The sequence below is a fragment of the Petromyzon marinus genome, chromosome 21 (genome assembly GCF_048934315.1).
Source record: "Petromyzon marinus isolate PM22_M1 ecotype Great Lakes invasive population chromosome 21, UKy_Petmar_22M1.pri1.0, whole genome shotgun sequence".
Classification (NCBI taxonomy): domain Eukaryota; kingdom Metazoa; phylum Chordata; class Hyperoartia; order Petromyzontiformes; family Petromyzontidae; genus Petromyzon; species Petromyzon marinus.
Window position 1 is genome coordinate 1,567,012 of NC_133687.1, and position 27,027 is coordinate 1,594,038.

Consider the following 27,027-nt stretch of genomic DNA (forward strand, 5'->3'; position numbering starts at 1 on the left):
AGCGCGATGCTGATGGATACCATTGGGGGAAAAGGCCAAAATATATAAATCAGCACAGAATACGCAAAGATCTTACGGTGTATGCTGTTCACATGCAAGATTTTATTTATTAAAATTATAATTTTAAGGGAAAATGTACTTTCCATTCTCACCCAGATCGATTGCCTTCTAGTAACTGCTTTTAAATTGCAAACATTTTCCCCGTGGCGTTAAGTTTGATGCTCACGGTGTTTGTAAATTAAATAATAATAGCCTGGTTGGGCACTGGAACAAGTGTCTCGGATAGTTTGAGGACCTTGACTTAAAGCTTTCGTTACTGCAGGAATTCATATTATTGGGTCTTTCGGTAAAGTCATGTAGATAGGTTCAAAGCAAATAAAAAAATAACAAAAAACAACGACATTTCGATCGCAACACAAGTGTTCGTCATCATGAAGAAAAAAGAGGGGGACAGTTGCTGAGGCAGACTGTTTTAAAGGTTTAAAAAATGGGTGTAGCCCAAGGGTCATAAATGAAGTGGGCGGGGCTAGTGATGATAACGTGAGAAATTAGCATGTAAATGAATGCACATTCAGACAACACAATCCGTAAAGCTATCACCCCAACCGTTGGGAAAGAACCAACTGAGGACCCAATCAAAACCATCACCTTGCCATACATAGCAGGGGTCACCAAAAAGATCTCCAAAATCATGAGCAAATTCAAGATCCAGGTTCGATTTAACACAGTACATAAAATTCGTGATCTGATCCCATCTGTGAAGGATGTGATCCCTGACATGCAATACCCCGGCGTCTACAAACTAAGCTGTGTCTGTGGCAGTAGTTACAATGGGGAAACTGAGCAACATGTCTCGGACCTTGTTCGTGAACATAAGGCAGATTTGCAACACGGTAGGACCAATACCTCGGCTGTTGCTGATCATTGTTTTAATGTGGTTGGCTCACACGAAATAGATTTCTCTAAGACGAAGGTACTTTGCAAACCCACTGGCTATCAACAAAGATTCGTTCATGAAGCCATCCACATATACAGACACAGACAAAACTTCAATCGAGAAGATGGGTATAAACTGAGCAATCATTGGAAGGATGTTATCAACCAGTTTAAGTCGTAACTGGCTGTGATGTTCCCATCCTACTACTTTCCGATGTTAGTTATTTTCGGCTCTCTGACTTTACATTAACAGCTTAACTTTCCCATACTAAAACAGCCACCTCGCTCGACGTTGCTGCTCTGTGATCCGCCATTAACATGCTAATCTCTCACATTAACATCGCCACCTCCGTGCACACGTGGAGGCCGTTCTCCGATCTTACATTAACATGCTAATCTCTCACATTAACATAGCCACTTCCGTGCCCTCGTCGTGGAGGTCGCCCTCTGATCTTACTTTAACATGCTAATTTCTGACATTAACATCACTAGCCCTGCCTACTTCGTTTATGATCCTTGGGCTACACCCATTTTAACCCTTTAAAACAGTCTGCCTCAGCAGCTGTCCCTCTCTTTTTGTCTTCCTGATGACGAACGCTTGTGTTGCGATCGAAACGTCATAGCTTTTTGTTATTTTTTGTTATTTTCTTTGAACCTATTTATGTGATTTTACCGAAAGACCCAAGAATATAGTTTGAGGACCATTAATTAGATTTCAAGTTTAACATTGTTATTTTAATTATTATTTTTAAGAGTATATATGTATTGGTTTATTGTGATTCTTAAATATGTTGTTAGTTTTAATGTTAAGTTAGTAATAATTAGTCTGCGCTCTCCAGTTGCCTGTGTGAAAAGTGGGCTAGGTTTTTGCCCAATCCTGGCCAACCAGCTCAACAAACTTAACAAAATGTGTAATAATGTGTAAAAATTAGTCTGCGCTTTCCAGTTGCCTGTGTGAAAAGTGGGCTAGGTTTTTGCCCAATCCTGGCCAACCAGGTCAACAAACTTAACAAAATGAATGTGTAGCTACTTAATAGTACCCGCAATGGATATTATTATTCTTTGATCGGAAACAAGGAAGCAAAAATCATGCACATGCAGGGATTCTGTAAGGCTTCCCAACACGGGCTTGTCCGGTGTTTGAAGAGTGACATGGCAACGGTCGTCCCTCCCACCAAGCGCACAGGAAGCAGAACGCCCTGCGAGTCCCGTCGAGCGCTTGTTTATATTTCCAAATTTTAGGCAAATTTTTTTATCAATTTGGCCGTTTTTTTTTCTCACGAGAGCCTCAAGTCCCTCATAGTGACACAAGTGTATGCTACATTTTGGTTCTTATCGGATCATCTTTGCGAGAGCTAGAGCGTCTTCTCGTTATGGATAGACAGAGGCAATGTATAAAGGCTTCACTACTACCCCTGGTCGGAAAGTGTTACTGAACGAGCACCAAATAATTTACGGGGTTCTATCTTCCTTGCTTGCAATAGTCTTGCTCCAGTTGCCCGCTTGATCAACACGATTACCAGAATCAGATTAATCAACTGAGACGAGTCTCGGCAACCAGTGGAATTATTCACTGTAACCATCATTTACAGGAGCTAATCTTCAGGCAGCTCCACATTTCTCAGCCATTGTCTCCTTAGCGCCGTGCTGCACGCTCAGGTCTCCGACACCTTCACTCTCCCCCACCGCCACTGTCCCCCTCAACCCCTGGAATTGCTTCTGTGAGATCACTTCCTTTATCTGCGCCATCACTTCCTGTATCTGTGACATCACTTCCTTTACCTGCACCATCGCTTACTGTATCTCTGACATCACTTCTTTGATCCGTACCAGCGCTTCCTAAATCTCCGACATCACTTCCTGCACATCGGACATGGCTTCCTGTTCTGCCACCAGCATCGCTTCCGGCTTCACAACGGACGTCACCTTCCTGTTCTACGTCAGCATCGTCACCGTCATCATCATCACCGTCGGCATCTTCGCCACCACCCTCCTGGTTGGTGTCCTTGCTGCCCGAATTCGCCCGGCCACCACCTTTGTCACCGGGATTTGCATTTGCACCGTCTCCATCTGAATTGATGCCGCTGCTCTTCCTGCACGCGTCGCGTCGCAGCGCATCGAGGCAGCGGGACAGGCGCGACGCGAAGGCGCCCACGTCTGCCTGCGTCATGCCGATGGCTGCAGCGGCGTTGAGGTAGGCGACGGGGTAGCAAGGCGAGTGCGACATGAAGCCGCGGAACTCGCGCCCGCCAACCGTCTGCGTCACCCCGCCCAGCGGGACCACCCTAAGGGGAGTTGAGGGGGGGGGGGTTTGGGGACACGATGAGGGGGACGAAATGCACCCGGAGGCACATGGGGACACATGGCAACGGACAAATCTCAGGATGCATAGGGAGAGACACGAGATACATTGGGATAAACACACACACACAAGACACATGGATTTAACACTTAGGCTTTCAAGACCAATATTATCCATAATATGTGTGATGTACATACATTATGTATATTCTTTGGTTATTTCGGTAATCTCACGTAGATAGAAAAATAAGAATAAAAATAAAGTGAATAAAAATGTAAATGATAAAAATAAAATAAAAACATTAATGTAGACTGTAGCCTGGTTCTTAATCGGAGTGAGTGTACTGGCAGTCTATAATGTAGACTGTAGCCTGGTTATTAAGTTTTGTGAGTGTGTAGTGTGTCAACTGAAGCGCACACACTGTTGTAGGAGGCAACGTATTTATTAAATATTTTACTGTACACCAGTTCTGTTTCTAAGCATGGCTAACTTATCCCAGGCTTCTGCTCTCTATGTGCGTGCGTGTTGGTCGTTGGTTCCCCGAGGTGAGCCCCGAAAGCTCCCCTCGATCCCCCTTTATCCCTTGGCCCCCCCCGGGCCCCCCGCTCCTTGGCTGGATCAAGTCGTGTCCCTGCTTCCGGCTACATGTCCTTTCTTCCGGCCACGTGTCCCTCTTTCCTCCAATTGAGACCCACTTCCGGTCACGTGCCCCTAGCTCGTCCCATCGCGCACCGCTTCCAGTCACGTGGCCCCAGCTCGTCCAATCGAGGAACGCTTCCGGTCACGTGACTTGTGTAACCCACAGAGGCATCCGACTGTGTCTCTACAAGTGTACTGGCAGTCTATAGTGTAGACTGTAGTAATGGTTATTAAGCTGGGTGAGTATACTGGCAGTTTATAATGTAGACTGTAGCCTGGTTTTTAACCTCGGTGAGCATACTGGCAGTCTATAATGTAGACTGTAGCCTGGTTCTTAACATCGGTGAGTGTACTGGCAGTCTATAATGTAGACTGTAGCCTGGTTTTTAAGCTTGGTAAGTACATTGGCGTTCTATAATTATTGACTGCCAGTATGCTCACTCAGGTTAAGAACCAGGCTACAGTCTACATTATTGACTGCCAGTACACTTACTCAGTTTTATAACCAATGCTACAGTCTACATTATAGAATGCCAATACGCTCACCAAGCTTAAAAACCAGGCTACAGTCTACATTATAGACTGCCAGTACACTCACCGAGGTTAAAAACCAGGCTACAGTCTACATTATAGACTGCCAGTGCTCACCGAGGTTCAGAACCAGGCTACAGTCTACATTATAGACTGCCAGTACACTCACTGCCGATTAAGAACCAGGCTACATTCTACATTAATGTTTTTAAAATTATTTATCTTTAATTTTTTTCATTATCATTTTTATTCACTTTATTTTTAGTATTACTTTTCTATATACGCGACTTTACCAAAAGAACCAAAGAATATTAATTCCTGCAGTCACGAAAATGTTTTAAGTCAAAATGTATACATTATGTATATTGATTGTATTATCTATGAATAACCCAACTGATAACATTATGTAACACAATTTTTGTTCCTGGGTAGGAAGTGTTATTTCCTAATTGCTTATGCCTAAAAAGTATAGAAAATGACTATTATTACCCACAAACTTTGCTTTTGTGACCAGGACAATAATATTCTGAAATGGACCTATTTTCAATGAGAAAACGGGCTAATTTGTGTTTTTTCGTTCACATAAAGTCAGAAAACAACAACATATAAATCAAAATGAACATGTATTTATACTAAAGTAATGAAAAAATTACAACAAAAAATTTAGAAGTGAGTAGCTTTTCAAAATTTACGATTATACTGCAAATCTCTTTCACGAATCAGCCCCCAAATGAAGTCTCCCATCATGTTCTCGTCATACTGTCCTTGGTAGTGGCGTTCAAAGTCCAGTATATCCTGGTGGGAGCGCTCGCCTTGCTCCTCCGAGTATGCTCACATGTTCTCCTTGAATTTATCAACATGAGCATCAAGGATATGGACTTTGAGGGACATCCTACAGCCCATTGTGCCGTAGTTCTTCACCAGAGTCTCAACCAGCTCCACGTAGTTTTCGACCTTGTAATTGCCCAGGAAGCCACGAACCACTGCGACAAAGCTGTCCCAAGCCGCTTTCTCCTTACTAGTGAGCTTCTTGGGGAATTTATTGCACTCCAGGATCTTCTTTATCTGTGGTCCGACGAAGACACCGACTTTGACCTTTGCCTCAGACAGCTTAGGGAAGAAGTCTTGAAGGTACTTGAAGGCTGCCTACTCCTTATCTATAGCTCTGACAAATTGTTTTATAAGGCCCAATTTGATGTGCAGTGGTGGCATCAGCACCTTCCGTGGGTCCACCAGTGGCTCCCACTTGACGTTGTTCCTCCCCACAGAGAACTCGGTCCGCTTTGGCCAGTCTCTGCCTGTGGGAGTGCAACTTGGTGTCCCTACTGTCCAAAAGGCAAAGAAAGCAGGGAAACTTGGTAAAACCGCCTTGGATACCCATCAGGAATGCTACCATTTTGAAGTCTCCCATGACCTCCCAGCCATACTCATCATACTTCAAGGCATCCAGCAAGGTCTTGATGCTTTTGTAATTCTCTTTGAGGTGCACCGAGTGAGCCAGGGGAAGAGACGGGTACTTGTTACCATTATGGCGTAGCACGGCTTTGAGGCTCCTGGATGAGCTGTTAATGAAGAAGCGCCACTCATTCTGGTTACAGGCGATTCCGATTGCCTCGAACAGACTGCTTACATTGCGGCAGAAGCAGAGCCAATCTTGAAGTGTGAAGATGCTGCAAAAAGGTTGATGCTTCCTCTGATCTGCGACATGCACACTTTCATCTAACAAGTTCAACTGCCTTGATCTCAAAAGCTCGGCATTGGACTTGGTGAGACCAAGATCTCTGATCAAGTCGTTGAGGTCTTTTTGGTTGGAGTAGTATGGGTTTTTTTCCTCAGCTCCACCTCTGAAATTGTCATCTGGATCTACAATGTCTTCCTCGCTCTCTGGCTTGCTGCTCTCTTCCAAAGACGGCTGCTCTCTCTCCGGAGGAGTGGATACAGGGAACTCATGGCAGTGTGGCACCGGGGCGATGGATGAAGGAAGGTCCGGATACATGATAGCAGGTGCATTCTTGCCAGTCCGACGTTTGGAAGGGTCCACCATGCAGAAGTAGTGATTGCTTGAGTTGTCAGAGGGTTCCCGCACAATTCTTGGGATAGCAAACTTCATGGCTCTCTTTTCCCCTCTGTACCATCCTACAAAAATAAGTTTTTTTCCATTGCTCGCAAGTGAAATGAGGTGCCCCAGGGTTTGTCTTGATCCCCAACAGGCATGCCGAAATATGCCTTGTAGGCCTTACACATCTTAGCAGATGCTTCCACAGAGTACTTTTTCGCTCTTATCTTGATAAATTGGCCACAGACATAGCAAAATGCGTCTGCCATATGCTTGCAGCCTCTTGATGGCATCCCAGATATGTATCCACTAAGGCAGTTGGAACTAAACTGAACTGGTGGGCTTAAGGCCCCTGTATTTATACTACTATTTATATTACTGGAAAGTTCTAGAATGTTCGAGAATTTACTCCAAGTTTACTCAGCACTGAATCTATCTGGAATGTTCTGGAAAATAGGTAAATTTCAAAATATCAATGTCCGGGTCACAAAAGCAAAGTATGTGGGGAATAATAGCCATTTTCTGTACTTTTGAGGCATAAGCAATTAGGAAATATCACTTACTACCCAGGAACAAAAAATAAATTGTTACACAGTGTAATAGACATCCATTATAATTTATATTTAACCCCCCCTCTGGTATTGGCACCTGATTGGCTCACAAGTGACGACATAACATTTATCCCTCAATTTACGACCGAAACAGGAGGATTTTTCCACATCTCTGGCTGTCGCCTAATGATGCTGGTTGTTGTAATTACCGGTTAAAAGTCATAATCGAATTGTAAATGTTGTGGGATTACTCTCCAACACATCGGTGTGCTCAACTTGTAACGAATTGGCATGTTTTGTTCATGTGACAAACCTTACTAATTGGCTGCATTGGGTGATGGCAGTTTAACAACACATTTATATTTACGCGATCTAACCCAAAAAACCTGTTATGGAAGACACATGGAGACATAAGGTACACATACACAGGGACACCAGGTACATGGCGACAACAAGACGCGTGGATATGAGATACTTCTGGACATGGGGACAGAATGCACGCGGAGACACACGGGGATGGACAGATACGCACAGGAACCCACGGGGACACGAGACACACGAGGGAAATTCATCGGCACGCAGCCAAAGCATCGCGTCTAACGAACCGGAGTCGATGAATCGATATAGGAAACTGCACCAACCTAGCGCCGGACACTTGTCTTGTGAACAGCATGGAGCCCAGCTGTGTCACAACGGCTGGAGGCAGGGAGCTCATGGACATCGCTATACACACAGACGGACACACACGGATACATATGGTCAAAAAGGTATACACACGAGCACAGATAGATACACTGGTACACATGGAGACACAGACGTATACATGGTTACACGTGTTGGGGAACCATGGTGCTCCTGCCCCACGCAGACCTTAATAGATGCTCTCTAACAACACTCACCCCCTACTGCCTATACAGGATGCAAAAGAGATCTTTGTATTTCTTTGTGCGTGTGCATGTGTGTACATATGTGTGTACCTGTGCACGTACACTCGTGTATGAATATCCATGTGTTCGTACTTGCGTATATGCACATCCATGTATCCATGCGTTGCCCGTGTGTGTGTACCAATGTTTAATATTATCACTGGAGAGACAAAGGTGGCTGGGCATGGAGCTGGCCACCCACCCCCTCATGTGTCGTGTCCGCCTTCACAGGTGCTACTCGCTAACAGCACTTTCCCCAACAGGGGATCTCTGTCTTGGTCCCAGTGTGTGCGTACCCAGGGATATGGGGTTATGCGGTGTGTGTAGCAGCTTTTCTCCGTTCTCCAGGGCCAGCACTTTCATCTTGTTCTCCAGGTATGTGTACATTGCCTATACACGGACACACACACATGTGTATATCTCCTACACATAGACATTGAGATTTATGGGTGCAAAATTTAACACGTAGGCTTTCGCGACCAATATCATCCATAATAGAGGCTTTTGGGTGAGATCGCGTAAATATATGTGTCGTTAAAAGAACATCAGAGAAATATTAAATTCTCCCAAATGCAACTGTCAGCAGTAGCAGAACACGCGTGCCTACAAGGACACAAAATTGATTTTGATAATGTTGAAGTTTTGTGCAAAACTAGCTACTACTGGCCAAGACTAATTAGATAATCTATCGAAATTGAAAGAAATAAAAATAACTTTAACCGTTCAGATAGCTACCGTCTTAGTGCTGTGTGGAAGCGAATAATCAAATAATACATTATTAAAATGCATGCTGACAAAGGGCAGCATACTTCAATAGGGATTACCGTTGGTAGGGCTATTTTAATAAACAATAGACAGGAAGGACAAGTTCAAAGGGCTCTCATAATGCACATGCATAATGCACGTTCCCTCAGTAATCTCCCCCCCCCCCCCACATTGTGCAAGAGCGCAGAGGAATGGTCAACACATCTACGCCTCTATATAAGGAATGAAACAGTAAGACTTCTCCACAAATCTGGTTGTCGCCTGATGAAGCTAGTTGTAATTACTGGCGAAACGTCGTACAAAGTTTGTAAATGTTGTGGCTTGGCTCTGCAACACACCGGTGTGCTGTACTGGTGACAAATTGGCATGTTCTGTTTACGTGACAACCCTTACTAGTTGGCTGTGTCGGGTGGTGGCGGGTTTTAACGACACATTTATATGTTTACGCGATCTAACCCAAAAACCTCGATTATGTGTGCTATATTGTTCGTTTAAATCTGTGCACAACCAATCCCTACGTGTGCGACTTGATGCACGCACGGGAAGTCCGAGCATCAAACCGCGCAAGAACCCGCAGACCTGAGTTAAATTCCTGGCCACGGCTAACATCAGTAGCAAGAGATAAATCTGAACCAGTCCTGGGGTTGGTGGGCACCACCTCCCTCTCTCCCATCCCCTTCCCCACCGCGCTTCACCAGCCCGCACTGACCAGCGTGGTGAAGTACGGTCAAACAACCCCCGCGGCCGATATGGTGCGGCGAGGCTTTCATCCGGCAGCGGGGCGCACCTTGCGCTCCGCGAGGAGGCGTTTGTATCCACGCTGGCCCAGAGACAGCATGGTCATGAGGAAATCCATCGACGGGGCAGCAGACGCACGGCCTGATGAGAAGAAACAAAGACGCGTGCAGTGTGCAGCGTGTAACGGACATCATTTGCATGTGAATTAAGTTCAATTGGTAAACGCGGAAGACGCAGTATGGTGGGTCATGAAGATTGAAATTGCTACATCTTTGACTCTAGAGTTATCGATTGAAGTAACGGAACAGAGCAGACGAGACAGGCAGTCAGATCGTGAACAGCAAACACGATGCACGCATCGATTGCACGATTCGATGTGTGCATCATGAGCAAAGGAATCTATAGTCGTTTAATATCAACCAATCATATAACATGTTAATGTTAAAACATTTATGCAGCATCATGATTAGCATGGTTGGCTACGTACAGTGTGCAAAATAATTCCAAAATACATACAAATGTAGTGACTGTGAATGCCACTGTGTGGTGCTGGCCTTCCGATGCCACGGCGGATAATATGTTGTCATTATGTGCAGCCCGGTTATTGGGCATAGTACCAGCCCTAGCGGGACTTGGGTGAGCGCTCGCTAGCACGGAGGCACCACGTACAGTGTGCGGTGCGGGCTCCCGGTGAGGAGCAAGAGAAAGTGTCAGCCAGCCAGGCTTACGTTCGGGCATGATACGCTGGTTGACCTGCCAACACGTGACCGAACGATATTGGAGGGGGGCCACCGGTGGACGGGGGCCGCTGGGTGGTTACGTGGTATAGAGGAGCTCTCGGGAGCCTTCAGGAAAGGGCCAGAGAGATCAAGAAGGTGGGCGGGGCAAGAGGCGGAGCCAGCCCGGGCCGATATAACGGTGGCCCCGTGTGGGGCTCGGGCTTCTTGACTGTTGGTGAGTGTAGATCCACGTCGGGTTGAAGAAGCCTCTAGCCACGCGGTTCGGGACCCAGCTCGTGGTCTGGACCGGGATAGTGGGACCGTGTCTAGTTCTGCCGTAGCGTGGTTAGATGGGCGTTCAACACCCGAGTGTAGGTTACGTTATGTTGTGTTGAGTTGAAGTAATAAATAGCGTCTGCGACTCAGTTAGACTCACTGCACAAAGACAAAAATCTCCTGTATAGTCTTAACACACTGTTGGGGAAAATGCTGTGAGTAGCAGCTATGAAGGCCGGCATAGCACACGAGGGGGTAGGTGGCCAGCACCACGCCTGGCTGCCTTTGTCTTCCTAGTGGCGAATGTTTACACACCACACCAGGTATTTATTTGAGGTTGAGTCAACCTACGGGAGGCCCAGGACCAGTATAAATAATGGTTTTAGCAGTGAGCAGGAATCGAACTCAGGTTGCTGGGTTCGAAGCGCAGAGCGATAACCTCAACACGACCGGTCCCCATACACACTCACACACATTCACTCACTCACATACACACACTCACCCACTCACTCACTCACAAAAACAACAAAGATCCCTCATATAGCCTTACCAGATTTTGGGGCAGGTGCCACCCACTCACACACTCACTCACACACTCACCCACCTCTTCCCTAGCCCGTGCTACGCCTGCGGAACTCACGGTGCACATGCACATGGCGCAGACACACGCAGACACACGCATGCATATGCATGCACATGCGCGCATGTGTGCTCATTGTAGCCGCGTACCTGGGTAGGTCTTGCCGATGTCAGCGATGAGGTCGCGGTTGAAGCCAGCGATGATCGCACCTCCCACCGGCACCATGAAGTTCTTATCCAGACTCTGCACAAACACGTCCACCCGGCCAACACGCGCAGCCTGCACACACAGACAAATATCCCCTGTGTAGCCTCAACAGACTGTTGGGGCTAGTGCTGTTAGCACCTATGAAGGCCGGCATGGCACACGAGGGGGTTGGTTTGCCAGCGCCATGCCCAGCCGCCTTTGTCTCCCCAGTGGTGAAGTTTACACACATCGCACCGGGTACTCATATGAGGCTGAGTCGACCTAGGGGAGGCCCAGGACTGGTTAAGATAATCGTCACTGGTATTGGCCGTGAGCGGGAATCGAACTCGGGTCGCCGGGTTCAGAGCGTAACACACTACACTTCTGCAACCGCACACAAGCACACACAGACACAGATCCCCCATATAGCCTATACAGGCGGTCGGGGCAAGTGCTGTTCGCGAGCACCTATGAAGGCCGGCACGATACACCTAAGAAGGGGTGGTGTAAGCAGCACCACGTTCGACCATCTTTGTATCCCCAGAGTCTGGACCAATCTAGAGAAGGCCCAGGACTGGGTTCAGATATTTTCAGTTTCATTTATTTCATTTTCAGTTTCATTTATTTGGTATAGCCCTGTCAGCCATTCGGCTCTTGAGTTGGGTGCAACCGCAACAAACAAAAGACAAAAACATGAACAAGAAAATATCTTAAAGTGACTATGTGACTATGTGCAAACAGAAAATCCAGGAAAAACCAGCAAAATATTCCAGAAAAAGCACCATACACCAACGCTGTGTGCAAAAATCCCAGTGGGATGCAAGTCAAACAACAACAACAACAACAACCACAAGACAACTTAGATTAAGGCCATCAGTCTAACTCCGTACTACAACAAACATAGCCAAACCAAAAAACTTTTTGAAATAACCAAAATAAAGCCATAAAAGCAATGTAACAGTGATCAGAGGAACTGTGACCGAATTTTCACAATAAACGACATAAACAACATGCACCACCAAAACTCTGCAGCCATAGCTGGCTGCTTGAGTCACTCCACAACAGCAGGAGCATCAGTAGGAGCCACCGATGTTGGCCGTGAGCGGAAATCATAGCGCAGTGCGTTAACCACTGCCCCGCCACTCACCGCAGAGGCACAAACGTAAATTTATGTACATGATGAGGTGGGCGAAGAGATGCAGTTATTTGCTGGATTAAGAGAGTGAAAAGGTGAGTGAGGAGGTGAGCGAGGAGGAAGAGTCACCTGCTGGAAGAGGTGAGTGAGGAGGTGAGCGAGGAGTCACCTGCTGGATAAGGTGAGTGAGGAGGTAAACAAGGAGTCACCTGCTGGATGAGGTGCATGCACTTGCTGCTCTGCACTCCGTACGCGTTGTTGACGACGTGCGGGATTCCGTGTCGCTTGCAGATCTCAGCGATTTCCTCCAAACTGATGCAGCAACCACACCCATTATCAACCACCACCATCATCAACATCAACTTCCTTATCATCGACATCATAGTCATCAACATCATTTTATGGCAATCGCCATGAGGCTGGTTATAATCACAAGCGTAAAACGTCATACTCGAATTATTAATGTTGTGGGTTTACTCTCCAACACACTGGTGTGCTGAACTCGTAACTAATTTGCATGTTTTGTTCACGTGACAAATCTTACTAATTGGCTGTATTGGGTGATGGCGGGTTTAACGACACATTTACGCAATCTAACCCAAAGAAACCCCCTTTATTATGGATATTGTTCGCGACAGCCTACTACGTATTAAACAAAATCATCACTATCAAAGATCGTCATCATCGTCAATGTTATCATCAACATCATCACTGCACATCATCGTCAATGTGCACAGGTTGGGACCATCGTAGTGAGTGTGGAGACAAGTGAGACAGAACAGCTCACGGCTTGAAGAGACGGAGAGGCAGCCAGAGGGGGTAACGCGTCCGAGAGAGGAAATCTTATGACAGTTACAATGATGATGCTGCTGCTGATGATGGTGTTGCTGTTGATGATGATGCTGCTGCTCATGTTTCTGCTGATGACACTGTTCATGACACTGCTGATTATGATGATGATGATGCTCCTGCTGCCGTTGATGCTGTTACTCATGATGCTGCTGATGATGATGCTACTGATGATGCTGCTGCTGATGCTGCGGTACCGGTCGGGAGTGCGTGGGGCGAAGCAGGAGGTGGTGGAGTGGACACACAGAATGTTATCTGCCCCTAACTCCACCACGGCCGCCTCTAGCGCTCCGAGGTCTGTGCGCAGCTCGTCCCCCTCCAGCAGGTTCTCCAGCACCACGGGCTCCAGCCCTCGCCAAAGACAAAAGATCCCCCGTATAGCCTTAACAGACTGTTGGGGCAAGTGCTGTTAGCGAGCGGCACCTGTGAAGGCTGGAACGGCACATGAGGGAGCCGTGTGGCCAGCAACGCGCCCAGCTGCCTTTGTCTCCAGAGTGGCGATGTTTTTAAGACTGCATTGGGTACTCATTTGAGGCTGAGTCGACCTAGGGGGGGCAGGACCGGTTCAGATAATTGTCACTGGTGCTGACTGTTAATGGGAATCGAAATGGGGCCGCCGGGTTTGAAGCGAATTTGCCACCACCCTCCCGACACACAGACACGCACACATTTCCATGTAGCCCACACACACAGCTGGAGAAGGTGCTGTTAGCAAGTTGCATCTGTGCAGGCCGGCATGGTGCACCAACTATGGAGGGGACGGTGTGGTCACCACCACGTGTATCCATAAAGCAAATAATTAATTACACCCTCACTCGCCACTACACCCCGCCCAGCCCCCGTGGCCCTTCCTGGCCCTCACCAGCCCTCGCCGGCCTTTGCTAGCACAAAGCACGGCTCTCACCAGCACACAGCACGGTCCTCACCAGCACACAGCACGGCCCTCACCACCACACAGCAGGGCCCTCACAAGCACACAGCACGGCCCTCACCAGCACACAGCACGGCCCTCACCAGCACAAAGCATTACCCTCACTGGCCGTCACCGGGCACACAGCACGGCCCTCACCCGGCACACAACACGGCCCTCACCCGGCACACAACACGGCCCTTACCGGCACACAGCATGGCCTTGTAGCAGGACTTCTGGTCGATGCGTGGCCAGAGCACGTAGCGAGCGGAGTGGCGGTGCGATCGCAGCGCTGTGAAGCTCAGCGAGAGCGCCATGCCCGTGGCAACCGGCACCACGAAGCATGCGCTCGCACTGCGCACACCTACACACGCACGCACACATACACGCAAACACAGACACGCACACAAGCACATGCATGCACACCCCTGCACAATACAAAGACAAACACGCACACTTGCATGGACATGCACGTACGGACACACTCACACGTGCACAGATATACACACAAATGCACACACACACACACATGTATGCACACACACGCACGCACACACATGTATGCACAAGCACGCACACACAAGCACACACATACACACGAATGCACACACACAGAAGCCCACATACACATTCACACACAAGCGCACAGATGTGTAATAATTGTGTAGTGACTGTGAATTTCACTGTTTGGTGCAGGGCTTGTGAGGCCACGGTGGATAATATGTTGTCATTATGTGCAGCCCGGTTACTGGGCGTAGTACCAGCCCTAGCGGGGCTTGGGTGATCGCTGGTTAGTGCAGAGGCATCACGTACAGTGTGCGGTGCGGGCTCCCGGTGAGGGAGCGAGTGTTAGCCAGCCAGGGTTACGTTGGGGCATGATACGCTGGTTGACCTGCCGACACGTGACCGAATTATATTGGAGGGGGGCCACCGGTGGACGGGGGCCGCTGGGTTGCCACGTGGTATAGAGGGGGCCCCGTGAGGGGTTTGGGGTTCTTCGGGTTGTTGGTGAAGAATATCCATGTCGGGTTGAAGAAGCCTCTAGCCACTCGGTCCGGGACCCACCTTGTGGTCCGGACCGGGATAGCGGGACCGTGTCTAGTTCTGCCGTAGCGTGGTTCGATGGGCGTTCAACACCCGAGTGTATGTTACGTTATGTTGTGTTTAGTTGATGTAATAAATAGTATTGCTCCCAAGACAATGTCTGCGACTCAGTTGGACTCACTACATATGTATTGTAGAGTAAGAGCAGACATGAGGTTGGGGGGTCCATTCTTGATTCACCCCTCAGCCCACATTTGCCCACAGCCCTCTCTCAATTCATTCCCTGCTATAATGCCCCGAGTCCCTTGATGCCCCCCTCCTATATCTCCTCGCCTGTTCCTCCTCTTCTCCCCTGTTTTGGCCCCATTATCTCCCTCCTTTTGACAGTGGAAAACTTCTCCATGCCCCTTAACCTACTGTCCATCTCCATCCCTCCCCCTGACATTCCTTCGATCACCCCCCCCCCCCACCCCTCGGGGAGAAAATAAAATATCCTTGGTTCTGCCTACCATTTCAATCTCACCCTGAGTCCCCCCCCTCCCCCACCATTTACGGTGACAGCAACCCTTAACCACCCATTAACCATACAATTAATACAACTACAATTGTAATAATTTAGCACACTTTCTATTGGCGCTATTATTCTGATAGCACTAGTCTAAAAGGAAGATGCTGCTGCGCTCCACAGACACAGGCTTTAGTGGTTTTACAGTAGGGGGCAATGTTGCTAAGTGTAAAGGGTTATTTTTCAAATTTGGAAAAAAATTCAACCATGACACCAGCACACAATGGCCTCCTCGTTTTGCATGATGTCACGCATGATCTTTAACGTCCACTGTGAAGCAGAAGGCGCGTGGTAATATTACAGTAAATACAGTCTGTTCTCCTATATCGCAGTAGTAGTTGCGTTCCTGACGAACACCGCGTTAAAATAAATAATATATTACATGGGATAAAGCACCGTCCGCGACGACACACGAGATGTGTACGCAGGTGGAACAAATACTGAGGAGTGTGGGTAGCATCTAGAAGCATCAAGCAGCAACCTGCCTTGGGTGATGCTACGCCGAGGCAGCTGTACGACCGCTTATTCCTACTCACGCGACGTAGTTCTGTTCATTATAAAAAATGTGTTCTTTAATAAATTAATGGTGTTATATTCAATCAGCGTTATGAAAACACGTGGCATTATAGGAAAACTTAATGAATGCACATCGCAGTATTAACCGGGGTGGCCTGCGGGATTGGAACCATGAACCTCTGCAATAAGCGGCCAACGAGCTACCACTGGGCGACGTCATCGTGTACACAGATACACAGATATATACGCACATGGGTGTAATGGAAAGATACGTACACAGACACACGGGGTAAACACATGTATTGGTGAACACACAGGGGGGATCGTGTGGATACACACACACAGCCTGTGTGTGTATTGATGTATGTGTGTGTGGGTATGTGCAGCATATCAATGTATATGTGTGTAACGGTTAGCGCGCTGCACTATGATCCCGGCGACCCGAGTTCGATTCCTGCTCACAGCCAACACCAGTGATGATTATCTGAACCGGTCCTGGGCCTCCCCTAGGTCGACTCAGCCTCAAATGAGTACATAGTGTGATGTGTAAACATCACCACTCGGGAGACAAAGGCGATCGGGCGTGGTGCTGGCCACCCACCCCCTCATGTGCGATTCCAGCCTTCAAAGGCGCTCGCGAAGAGCACTTGACCCAACAGCCTGTGTAGGATACACGGGAGATCTTTGTTGTTGTACGCACGCATGCGCACGCCTTACTCACCGCTGGTCCTTATCACGTCCAAGGCGACCGAGTTTGCCAGTTTGCTGAGAAGACTTGAGCCGGCTGCTTTGGGCTGCACAGCTGTGATGTCACCTGACCTTCCGATGCCATGGATCATCCTTGTCACACACACACACAAATATACAACAATCCCCAATGTGACCCTGAACATGCTGTTGGGACAAGTTCTCTTAAAGCGCCTATTATTAAGGTCGGGGCAGCAAACAAGGGGGTGGTTGGCCAGCACTGTGCCCGGCCGTCATTGTCTCACCAGGTCCTCATTTAAGGTTGAGTCGACCTAGCGGAAGCCCAAGTCCAGTTCAGATATTCGTCAGTGAAGTTGGTTGTTGTGAGCGGGAATCAAACTCGGGCGACTGGGTTCGGAGTGCAGTGCGCCAACTAATGCTCCCCATACACAAACCTACACCAGGGTTTCCCAGACTCCAGCCCTCGAGACCCACGACCACGCTATGTCTTTCTGCATTTGCAAATTTACTCCTCCCCATTCAAATACAAGTTAACTCGTTCCATGCTGTATGCACCTGATGACTGTTAAACAAATTCCATGTGACGTGCTGTTGTAAACTCAGAATCAGAATCTTTAGTAGGGGCAGGTGGTCAGAAAATTACATCAACAATACAAAAGGTGATATGAGTGAGAAGATGGAGAAAAGGTAAGCAAGTCACAAAAAATAAAGTATAAAGTACAAATTGCACAAGTATATAAATTCCTAGAGATGTGTCAACACCAAATGCAAGATAGGTGCAAGGCACCACACCAAGACATAACAGTCCCTGAATTATATTGAAGATTAAAACTGACCTATCGTTCAAGTACGTTTGTCTGTATGCGTGTCCGGGCATGGTGCTGGCCACCCACCCCCTCGTGTGACGTGCCGGCCTTCATAGGTGCTCGCTAACAGCACTTGCCCCTAGTCTGTTTAAGTTACATTGGGGATATTTGTCTTTGAGTGCGGTTCACCTGTAATGTCTTTTGGCCACGAGAGCACAAACCACACGGCCCTCACGCTCCCCAACGCCGCAGTTTCCCAAGAAGTTATTGGAGTCCATGACGGACAGCTCCTGCAGCAGCAGCTCGATCGTCTGGTCCTCCCAGCCTTCCTCTGGCAGCTTACGCTGTGCATGACAAAGGCAAAAATCCCCCGTATAGCCTTAAGACTGTTGGGGCAAATGATGTTAGCGAGCACCTATGAAGGCTGGCATGCTACACGAGGGGGTGGCCAGCACAATGCCCGGCTGGCATTGTCTCCTTAGTGGCACGGTTTACACATCGCACCAGGTACTCATTTGAGGCTCAGTCGAACCAGGGGAGGCCCATGACCAGTTCAGATAATCGTCAATGTTGTTGGCTTTGAACGGGAATCGAAATTGGGTCGCCAGATTTGTACCGCAGCGCACTAAGCGCAACACACACATATACATGGATACGCTGTGCATACCCACACACACGCATACACGTATACAAAGACACATTCTGATTTCTATTTTCAGTGCACGGCGTGATACAGTGGAAGCGTCTACTCTCATGCGTTCTACTGCCATTTGTCACTGCAAAAAATGTAACTTGAGGTCTTATTCAAAGATTCACGATGTTTGCGGCCGCCGTGCGACCACCGTGCCAAAAGCACCCCCATAGCTTCCTTCGTCGCTCCGCTGACCCCGTCTCCCGTGTGCCACACCTTCTCAAGCAGCACGCGCACGACCTTCTCGTGTGCGCGCCGCGCCTCGTGGCCCTGGCGTGCATATGACGCCGGCACCAGATCCTCGCACAGTGCCGCGTTCACCTCGTTCATCCTGGGGAGACACGCGCGGAGCGGCCCGCGAAAACGATTCTCAACTGTGCATGGGTTTAACGAAGTACAGGTAAACCGCTCAAACAAACATCCTGGGGAGAAACACGCGAAACGATCTGCCAACCCGATTCTCAACTGTTGCATGCAGGGGCGGAGCCAGGGGGGTGACAGGGGTGACATTCTGCATATAAGTGTACGACACTCGGTGTGGCGGACTCTGTGCAACTGCATTGTCAGAGTGTGTCGCCAACCGATGGCGTCTAGTTCAACAGCCTGACTCTCTAATCATTCTTGAAATAAAAATTTGTTGAATGTCACCCTGGCCTGAAATCCTGGCTCCGCCCCTGGTTGCATGGGTTTAAAAATGTACAGTTAAACTGCTCAATCAATGAATCAAACATTTATTTGAATATTACTTCATTTGAATATATATATTGATCCAACCGTTCACGTATCCACCTATTCATTCAACTATGTATCACTGAATATTCATTAATTCATCCATTGTTTCAGCTATTCATTACTGTGACTATTTATGAATTCAATCATGCATTAATTCAACTATTCGTCATTCTAGCCATTCACTGATTCAACCATTCATTGATTCAAATATTTGTAATGGCAGGGTGACACCTGCTGGCCTGGAAGGGGAATCACGAGTACGGGCACGGTTAAGTAACAGCAATCAGAGAGGGGGGTGTATCTGGGGCTAAGGTATAAGGTGGGGCTAGCCAAGATACTCCGGGAACCTGCTCGAAGGTTCCACGAGAGGGCGTGGCCGGAGTGGGGACCTAGCCACGCCTGGGGAGATAGAAGGGGGAGCAGACCCGGGGCTCGGGGCTCGTGTGTGGGGTCTTGGGTCTTGGCTGCGTCGCTGCTTGCCGACATCTCTCTCCGCCGTCCGGCCACGTGGAAGATCTCCTGCGTGTTTTCCACTGCCGTCATTGTCACGCCGCCAGCTAGCGGCGTGAGGGCGATGGGACCATGCCGAGTGATCGGCTTTGTGTAGCCAGTAGAGACGTTAATATCTAGTGTTGTACTCCGTGTGAGAAAGAATAAGTGTTGGCCTGTGTTGTGCCCAGTGTGAGTAAAAAAGAAGTTCCCTCTACACGACGTGTCGCGGAAGTTGCTCATTACATATTTATCAATATGACCATTCATTCAACCGTTTACTTTGCCCTTCATCAATTCAAATATACATTCAACCGTTGAGTCAACCAATCATTGATTCAACTGTTTATTGATTAAACCATTCACTGATCCAAAACAGTAATTGAAGTCAATACAATTTCAGTTAATTTAATTGTTCATGAATGTAATCATGCATTGTTTAGTCAATTTAATGATTGACTGAACAAATAACTGAGCCATAAATTTAACCATTCACATTCAACAATTATCAATTCAACTAAGGGGCCGTCCATTAATGACGTCACGCGATTTTGGACGATTTTTGACCCCCCCCCCCCCCTTGTCACACGGCGTCACAAAAAGTCAGACCCCCCTCAAATATGACGTCACAAAGCTCTGCCCCCCCCCCCCCCAAATAAAAAATGTCGAAAATCGCTTTAAACTATTGCCATTGTAGTGCGTATTTAATGTACCGCTGCACTGTTGTAGGAGAAAACATGTATTAAAAAGTCGATTTAATTAAGAAAAACGTGTTGTCTATATTTATTTAAAGTTGCACATTTTGATGTGACGTCACATTTCTCAAACCCCCCCTCGTCACAAAGTCACAAATGTCTGACCCACCCCCCCCCCAGGTGTGTGACGTCATTTATGGACGGCCCCTAATTTACCCAACGATGCATTGATTTGTGATATCAATTCAACCATTCCACCAATCACTCCAGCAATTCTCCAGTTAACTGATTAAACAATGTGTTGCTTACTCAATTAATGCATTCAAGGAATACACATGTAGGGGTGTTGTGGGAAGGAAACACAGTGTGGGAAGGTAACACACAGCCACACCTTGGGGGCTACAAACACGTCCGCTATAGCCCCGCCCTCAGTGGTGTATGGATATAAAGGGCGGGGAGCCAGAGAGCTCGGGGCAGTGTGTTGGGGCCAAGAATGAAGAACCAGTGAAGAAGGAAGACCGGCTAGATAGACCCTGGGACTTCCCTGACCGCTGTCCTTTTGAGGGCCGGTAGGGTAAGGCCGTGGTGCGGCCCCAGAGCCTCAGAGCCGGAGCCCTTTTAAGGGCCGGTCTGGTTGGTGGGGTGCTGTGATCTGTGCTTGACCAGGGCCAGATCAGATTGCCTCCTCTAGCGCCTGTAGCTGGAGGAACTTAGAGCACAGGAGTTAGGCTAGATAACCTAGAGGGTGTCCCAGCATGTATACGGGTGAAGCGACCGCTAGGACCCCGGCCGGACGGCGCTTCAGCCTTCAAGCCTTCGCATCAAACTCCGGCAAGTGGCGGCACCCCACATGCTCGGCCTGTGCACACACCTGTCACTACCTCACGCGCTTCGATGTACGGATCTCGTGGTACGGCCACCGGTTCGTCGGGTTTCGGCGGGGTCGAGAGGGCGCTCAGGCCGGGTCAGTTGTCTGAATTGGCTCACCGAATTGTTGCTGCGTCGGCCTGTTCGTCCGTTGTTGCGGGTCGTATCGATGAAGTTGAGGTGCGTGTCCTTGTCTATACGGGGGCATCGACAAGGATTTGATCTATAATATCCTCCCCGTTCAGAGCCGCCCCTTGCTGCCAGTCGACGTTCCGTGTTACGCAGCAAACGGGGGTTCGTTGGGTATCATCGGCCAAATCCGAGCACAAATTTGCATTGGGGATATCAAATTATCTGGGCCAATATTAGTCTCATCCTCGCTGGCGGTTCCGTGCTTGTTGGGGACAGACTTTTTGGCCAAAATGCCGATTAAAATATTGATTGACCAGGGATGCATTGAGCTCCCTTCGGGCCGACGTATAACGTTCCCGCCCTCCCCCATCACCGCAAGGACGGCCTACGCGACGATACCGGCATTCGTCACTCGTACTGTACGGGTGCCACCGGGTGCGCAAATGCTCGTACCTCTTCGGTTGCGTCGACCTTTCGCACTGGGTGTTTCGGACCATGGCGTTCTGTTAGGGCCCTCCAAGGCTAGGGAAAATGGGCTAGATTTGGTGGCCGCTCAAACGATTGTGAAGGGGAGCGATGACCCGTTCATTATGGTCCTTAATGTCGGGCGCAGACGGCTGTGGTTCCCCAGGGGACCGTGCTTGCACATGCGACGCCGGTACCCGTAGAAGAAACGGTTATAGGACATGTGGGGACCGACCCTCCAACTCGGCCACGTTCCATTGAGGACGATATTTGGATGGATGCACTGTGTGCAGGGACAAATGATCTATCCGACTCCCAGCGTGCCGGATTACGGAACCTTTTGAGTGAATTCGCTGATGTCTTAAGCAAGCACAAATATGATATTGGGTGCACTAATTTACTGCGACACCACATCAACACGGGTGCAAATGCCCCGGTACGTCAGAATCCTTTTCGGTTGAGTCCTGCCGAAAAGGATCATGTTAAAACGGCTGTGGACGACATGTTGGCTGCGGAAATTATATCTCCTTCCACCAGTCCGTGGGGGGCACCCATAGTGCTTGTGAAAAAGCACGATGGGTCTTTGAGATTTTGTGTGGATTTTCGTCGCCTAAATAAAATCTCGGTGGCCGATGCATTTCTACTCCCCCGAATGGACGACTCTCTGGATGCTCTAGCAGGGGCACGATTTATCTCTACATTGGACTTGTCAGGGTTCTGGCAACTTCCATTGGATGACGAGTCCAGACCAAAGACTGCATTCCGTACACCACATGGCCTATTTCAATTTAACCGGTTGCCTATGGGATTACACTCCGCTCCGGCGACATTTCAGCGCCTTATGGAACTGGTTTTGGCTGGACTTCAATGGGACATTTGTCTGATCTATCTGGACAATGTAATTGTATTTAGCAAAACGTTTGACGAACACCTTTTGAGATTGCGCGCCGTGTTCCTCAAAATGCGTGCTGCAAATTTAAAATTCAAACCACAGAAGTGCCACTTGCTCCAAGTATCCGTGCGGTATCTAGGGCACATTGTCAGCTGATCGGGCATATCTACCGATCCCGCAAAAACTCAAGTTTTTCAGCTCCTGGCCGACCCCCACCTCGGTGGCTGAGGTCAGGAGTTTCATTGGGTTCGCATCTTATTACCGGCGGTTCGTTGCGGACTTCGCGACCATTGCTAAACCTTTACATGCCCTTACAGCAAAGGGAGTGAAATTTCACTGGGGTCAGGTCGAGGAGGTCGCTTTCGTTCCCTTCGCAACGCTCTCGTGAGGGCCCCACCATTGAGCTACCCCGATTTTTCTGAACCCTTCCTGCTCGATACAGACGCCAGCAATACGGGTATAGGGGGTGTGCTCTCGCAGGTTGTCGGTGGTGTGGAGCGCGTTGTGGCCTACGGCAGTAGGGTCTTGTCTCCGGCGGAGCAGAGATACTGCGTCACCCGGCGGGAGCTGTTAGCCATTGTATTTTTTATACAGCAATATCGGCCATATCTGTACGGCCGGCACTTTACCATCCGTACAGACCATGCGGCATTGCAATATGCCTTGTGGGTGGAACAGCCTTCGGGGCAATTGTCTCGATGGCTCGAGGTCCTTCAGGACTATGATTTCACAACCACATATTGGAAGGGTGTTCGACACACTAATGCGGACGCGCTGCCTCGCCTGCCACCCGCCTCAGATTGCGCTTGTCTCATGGGATTGGGGCGTTGTAAGCCGCTGGATGACAGCCCAAATTTAAATATTCCAATTCTTGCTGCCGCCACCAAGGACCGTGTCTGCGGGTCCTATCAAGCAGGGGGAAGGAGACTCCTTGCTGGGGTTATCTGTTACGGAATGGGAGCGCCTCCAGATGGAGGACGCGTCCCTCCTCGCGTTGCGTCGTCACGCAGGGGGTTCCATGAGGGGGGTGACGGGGGTTTATTCATTCGGGCTGCACCAGGGGCTCCTTATGCATTGGGATGGGAAGGCCCACCGTCGCAGGCTGGGGGTACCTTCCGCTCTGAGGGGTAAGGCCGTGTGGGCTGCTCACGAGCGACTGTTGCACCTAGGGACCCACAAGACCCTTGCCATGCTCCAGCTGGATTTCTTCTGGCCGGGCATGGCAAGGGATGTGGATGACCTCCTGGGTGCATGTACTCAGTGCGCCCAACGAAAGCCACCAGCGAGGAGCGCGTGTCCGCCAATACAATCTATTACGGTCTCTCGAGTTAACGAACTCGTCGCACTCGATATATTGCGGCCCTTCCCTGCGACCCCTAGGGGTTATAAGTACCTACTGGTTGGCGTAAAATACTTTACTCGGTGGCCTATGGCATGGCCCCTCGCCAACCATCGCCGAGGCCTTTGTCCAGGGCTATGTCCTCGACAAAGGTGCTCCCGAACGGCTGCTGACTGACCAAGGGAAAACTTCTCTGGCCACTAACTGTTCCATCTTCAGGTGCCTCGAGAATGACGGCCTCCCAGTCGCCTGCGCCACCCGGCGGGGACAGGGATTGTCCTCCCGGGATTTCAGAGGGTTGCGCACCCGAACGGACAGCGCCCACCGCCGGCCCGACCGGTTTCCCCCCCTACGATGGGCCCGCAAAACGGACTCGCGCCAAAACACGCCGGTTTTTGTAATGTTGCCTTCTGGTTGCACTTGTTCTGTTCACACTGTTTTACTCACCTGTTAAGTCTCCTTTTGCTGCGCTGACGGGTGACTCTGGTTGAATGCGGTGGGGGGAAAATGTATATGCTGTATATAGTGTATCTTTGTATAGGTGGGTTGGGTTAGTTATTGGGGCGTTTGGTTGTTATGAGGCACGCACAGTTGGGGTTTTGTTGTGCTGTTGTTGAATATTGTTGCAGCCGAGACGGCTGCGGGCTGTACGGGAGGGGGTGATGTAGGGGTGTTGTGGGAAAGAAACACAGTGTGGGAAGGTAACACACAGCCACACCTTGGTGGCTACAACCACGTCCGCTATAGCCCCACCCTCAGTGGTGTATGGGTATAAAGGGCGGGGAGCCAGAGAGCTTGGGGCAGTGTGTTGGGGCCAAGGATGAAGAACCAGTGAAGGAAGACCGGCTAGATAGATCCTGGGACTTCCCTGACCGCTGTCCTTTTGAGGGCCGGTAGGGTAAGCCAGTGGTGCAGCCCCAGAGCCTCAGAGCCGGAGCCCTTTTAAGGGCTGGTCTGGTTGGTGGGGTGCCGTGATCTGTGCTTGACCAGGGCCAGATCAGATAGCCTCCTCTAGCGCCTGTAGCTGGAGGAACTGGGATTACAGGAGTTAGGCTAGATAGCCTAGAGGGTGTCCCAGCGTGTATACGGGTGAAGGGGCCGTTACCCCTTCCAGTGTAACCCTTGTTACGTTAAATAGTGCTGCCTCTACTCCACCGTCTCCTTATCTCGTGAACCCACTACACACATGTTGATTAAACAGGTCCTGTAATATACGTGCATCGTCTTTGCACTGTTCGTCTTTTGGCGTTCTCTGGTCTGAAACACGGGAGCGACAAGGCCATGAAGAATGCTGTCTTTGGTACAGGCCAATCAGTTTCAAAGGCAATGCATACGTTATTATCAGGGCATGTGTGTTTGCATTGTCACCACAAGTACGTGTGGTTAATGCAGACTTGATTGCTTGCAAAGGGTATCTATGTGTGTGTTTACATCTTAACACCTGTTTTATTGCCAAAAAGGGTAAAAACCTATTCTCATGTTTCATTTATTGATTTAACAATTAGCTTAGCAAATGATTCTCTACAGTATGCCTTGGCTGTCCATTGAATCAATTTAGTGTGCACTGTGCAGTGTCACTGCAACCTGGACCGAGTACGGTACTGCGACGGCATGCATTTGAATGTTTACATGTACAGTGCATCTCCTGTATGTCAATCCACTGGTGGATGACTGCTTCCCTTTACCGTGCCAGACGACGGGGTGCCCTCACTATACTTCACCACGCTGGCCTGTGCGGGTCGGTGAAGGTGGGGAGCATAGACGTTGGTGCACAGTACCGTACAATTTTACTGCCCTGGGCTCTGCTGCTCATCACGTGGCCCCGCAGCAGCAGCAGCCTACAGGATCCTGTTCGTGCACGGTGGTCGCCCACCCAAGCGCTATCCAGGTTCAAAAACCCGCTTAGCTTCACAGATGTGACATATTGCAGGCGATTTGGCCAATGTGCACGCTCTTCCTTCCGATATTAGGCAACCGCTGGAGCTATGCGCTTTTAAATAGTCTCGATTTAAAACTCATTTCTTGTGACTAGCTGTTTTGTGTTTAGTTGTCCTTCCCCCGCACCTCCGATTAGCACGGTTGGTTACTTACGGTGCGAAAGAAGTTCAACATACGCACACACAAACGCGTGTTGCGCCGAGTTTGGCATCAGCGCTGACGGGACACGGAAAGCCGTGAGTGGTTGTTCACCTCCCCGTCCTCGCGTGCGCCGTGCCGGTCTTGAGAGCTGCTCGCTAATAGCGCCAACAGGCTTGTAAAGGCTACGTGGGGGGCATGTACACGGGTTGGATGTAACCCATGTGGGGGGCATGTACACCGACTGGAACAATTGTGGCATCAGAGGGACGCCGCTCCCCCCCCCCCCACGACCTTGGGCCTCCTCGTCCCGCCGCGCAGGGCTCGCCTCTGCTGGGCGGGATTTTATCCGAGCGCCGTTCCTACCCCGAAGAGCCTCTTACCTGCTCGCTCAGCGCCGCGATATTTAGCGAATGCAGGACGTGAAAGCGCTTCAAGCCGCGCCGCGGTGCCAATGTCTTTTAGTTGCTTATCTTTGAAAGTTGTGATTTCAAAAGAGTAAACATTTTAATCGGGAGTTTAAGCTTCCACCGCGAGGTGACGTCGGGTTCAGCTTGCGGGGATCACGTGATCGCGGCGGGGGCGAAGGTCACGTGCTGATTTGTACACGAGGTCACGTGCGTGTACGTGCGTGTACACGTGTTTGTTGACATAGTAGGGGGCACACATGTTGCATTCGGCCCAGTCAGCTCAGTCATCCACAAAAAGTTTTTTTGGGTGAGGTCGCGTAAATATAAATGTGTCGTTAAATCCGCCACCACCCGACAGCTAATTAGTAAGGGTTGTCACGTAAACAGAACATGCCAAATCGTTACTAGTACAGGAACACACCGGTGTTTGAGAACAAATCCACAAAATTTACACTGCAAATCAGTCGACCCATGGTCTGTTCCGTAACCTCCTGCCAGCGG

The 27,027-nt window shown here is 49.3% G+C and overlaps 1 protein-coding gene across 2 annotated transcripts; it reads right to left on the bottom strand.

Annotated features, from left to right (window-relative positions):
* Positions 1-72: 72 nt before the first annotated feature.
* On the bottom strand, positions 73-26,715 carry SEPSECS (Sep (O-phosphoserine) tRNA:Sec (selenocysteine) tRNA synthase). 2 transcript variants are annotated; one of them, XM_032958409.2, is made up of 12 exons: positions 26,500-26,715; positions 18,646-18,760; positions 17,928-18,082; positions 16,946-17,064; positions 14,305-14,463; positions 13,387-13,540; positions 12,550-12,652; positions 11,169-11,298; positions 9,494-9,585; positions 8,238-8,331; positions 7,657-7,738; positions 73-3,221 (listed from the first exon to the last, which is right to left on the bottom strand). In XM_032958409.2, the coding sequence occupies exons 2-12, from the start codon at positions 18,757-18,759 to the stop codon at positions 2,609-2,611; spliced, it is 1,815 nt and encodes a 604-aa protein (XP_032814300.2). In that variant the 5' UTR covers position 18,760; positions 26,500-26,715; the 3' UTR covers positions 73-2,608. The 2 variants fall into 2 exon arrangements, with proteins under 2 accessions (XP_032814300.2, XP_075924468.1); XM_076068353.1 differs by lacking the exon at positions 17,928-18,082.
* Between the last annotated feature and the right edge of the window lie 312 nt (positions 26,716-27,027).

What these genes read in the sequence shown, in the direction of transcription:
- SEPSECS (XM_032958409.2), bottom strand. Translation starts at nt 18,759, where the DNA reads ATGAACGAGGTGAACGCGGCACTGTGCGAGGATCTGGTGCCGGCGTCA. An exon ending in GTGGCCAAAAGACATTACAG is followed by an intron (nt 17,065 to 17,927) that starts GTGAACCGCACT and finishes GTGTGTGACAAG; the next exon opens with GATGATCCATGGCATCGGAA. An exon ending in GCCCCACGCACTCCCGACCG is followed by an intron (nt 12,653 to 13,386) that starts GTACCGCAGCAT and finishes TTGCTGCATCAG; the next exon opens with TTTGGAGGAAATCGCTGAGA.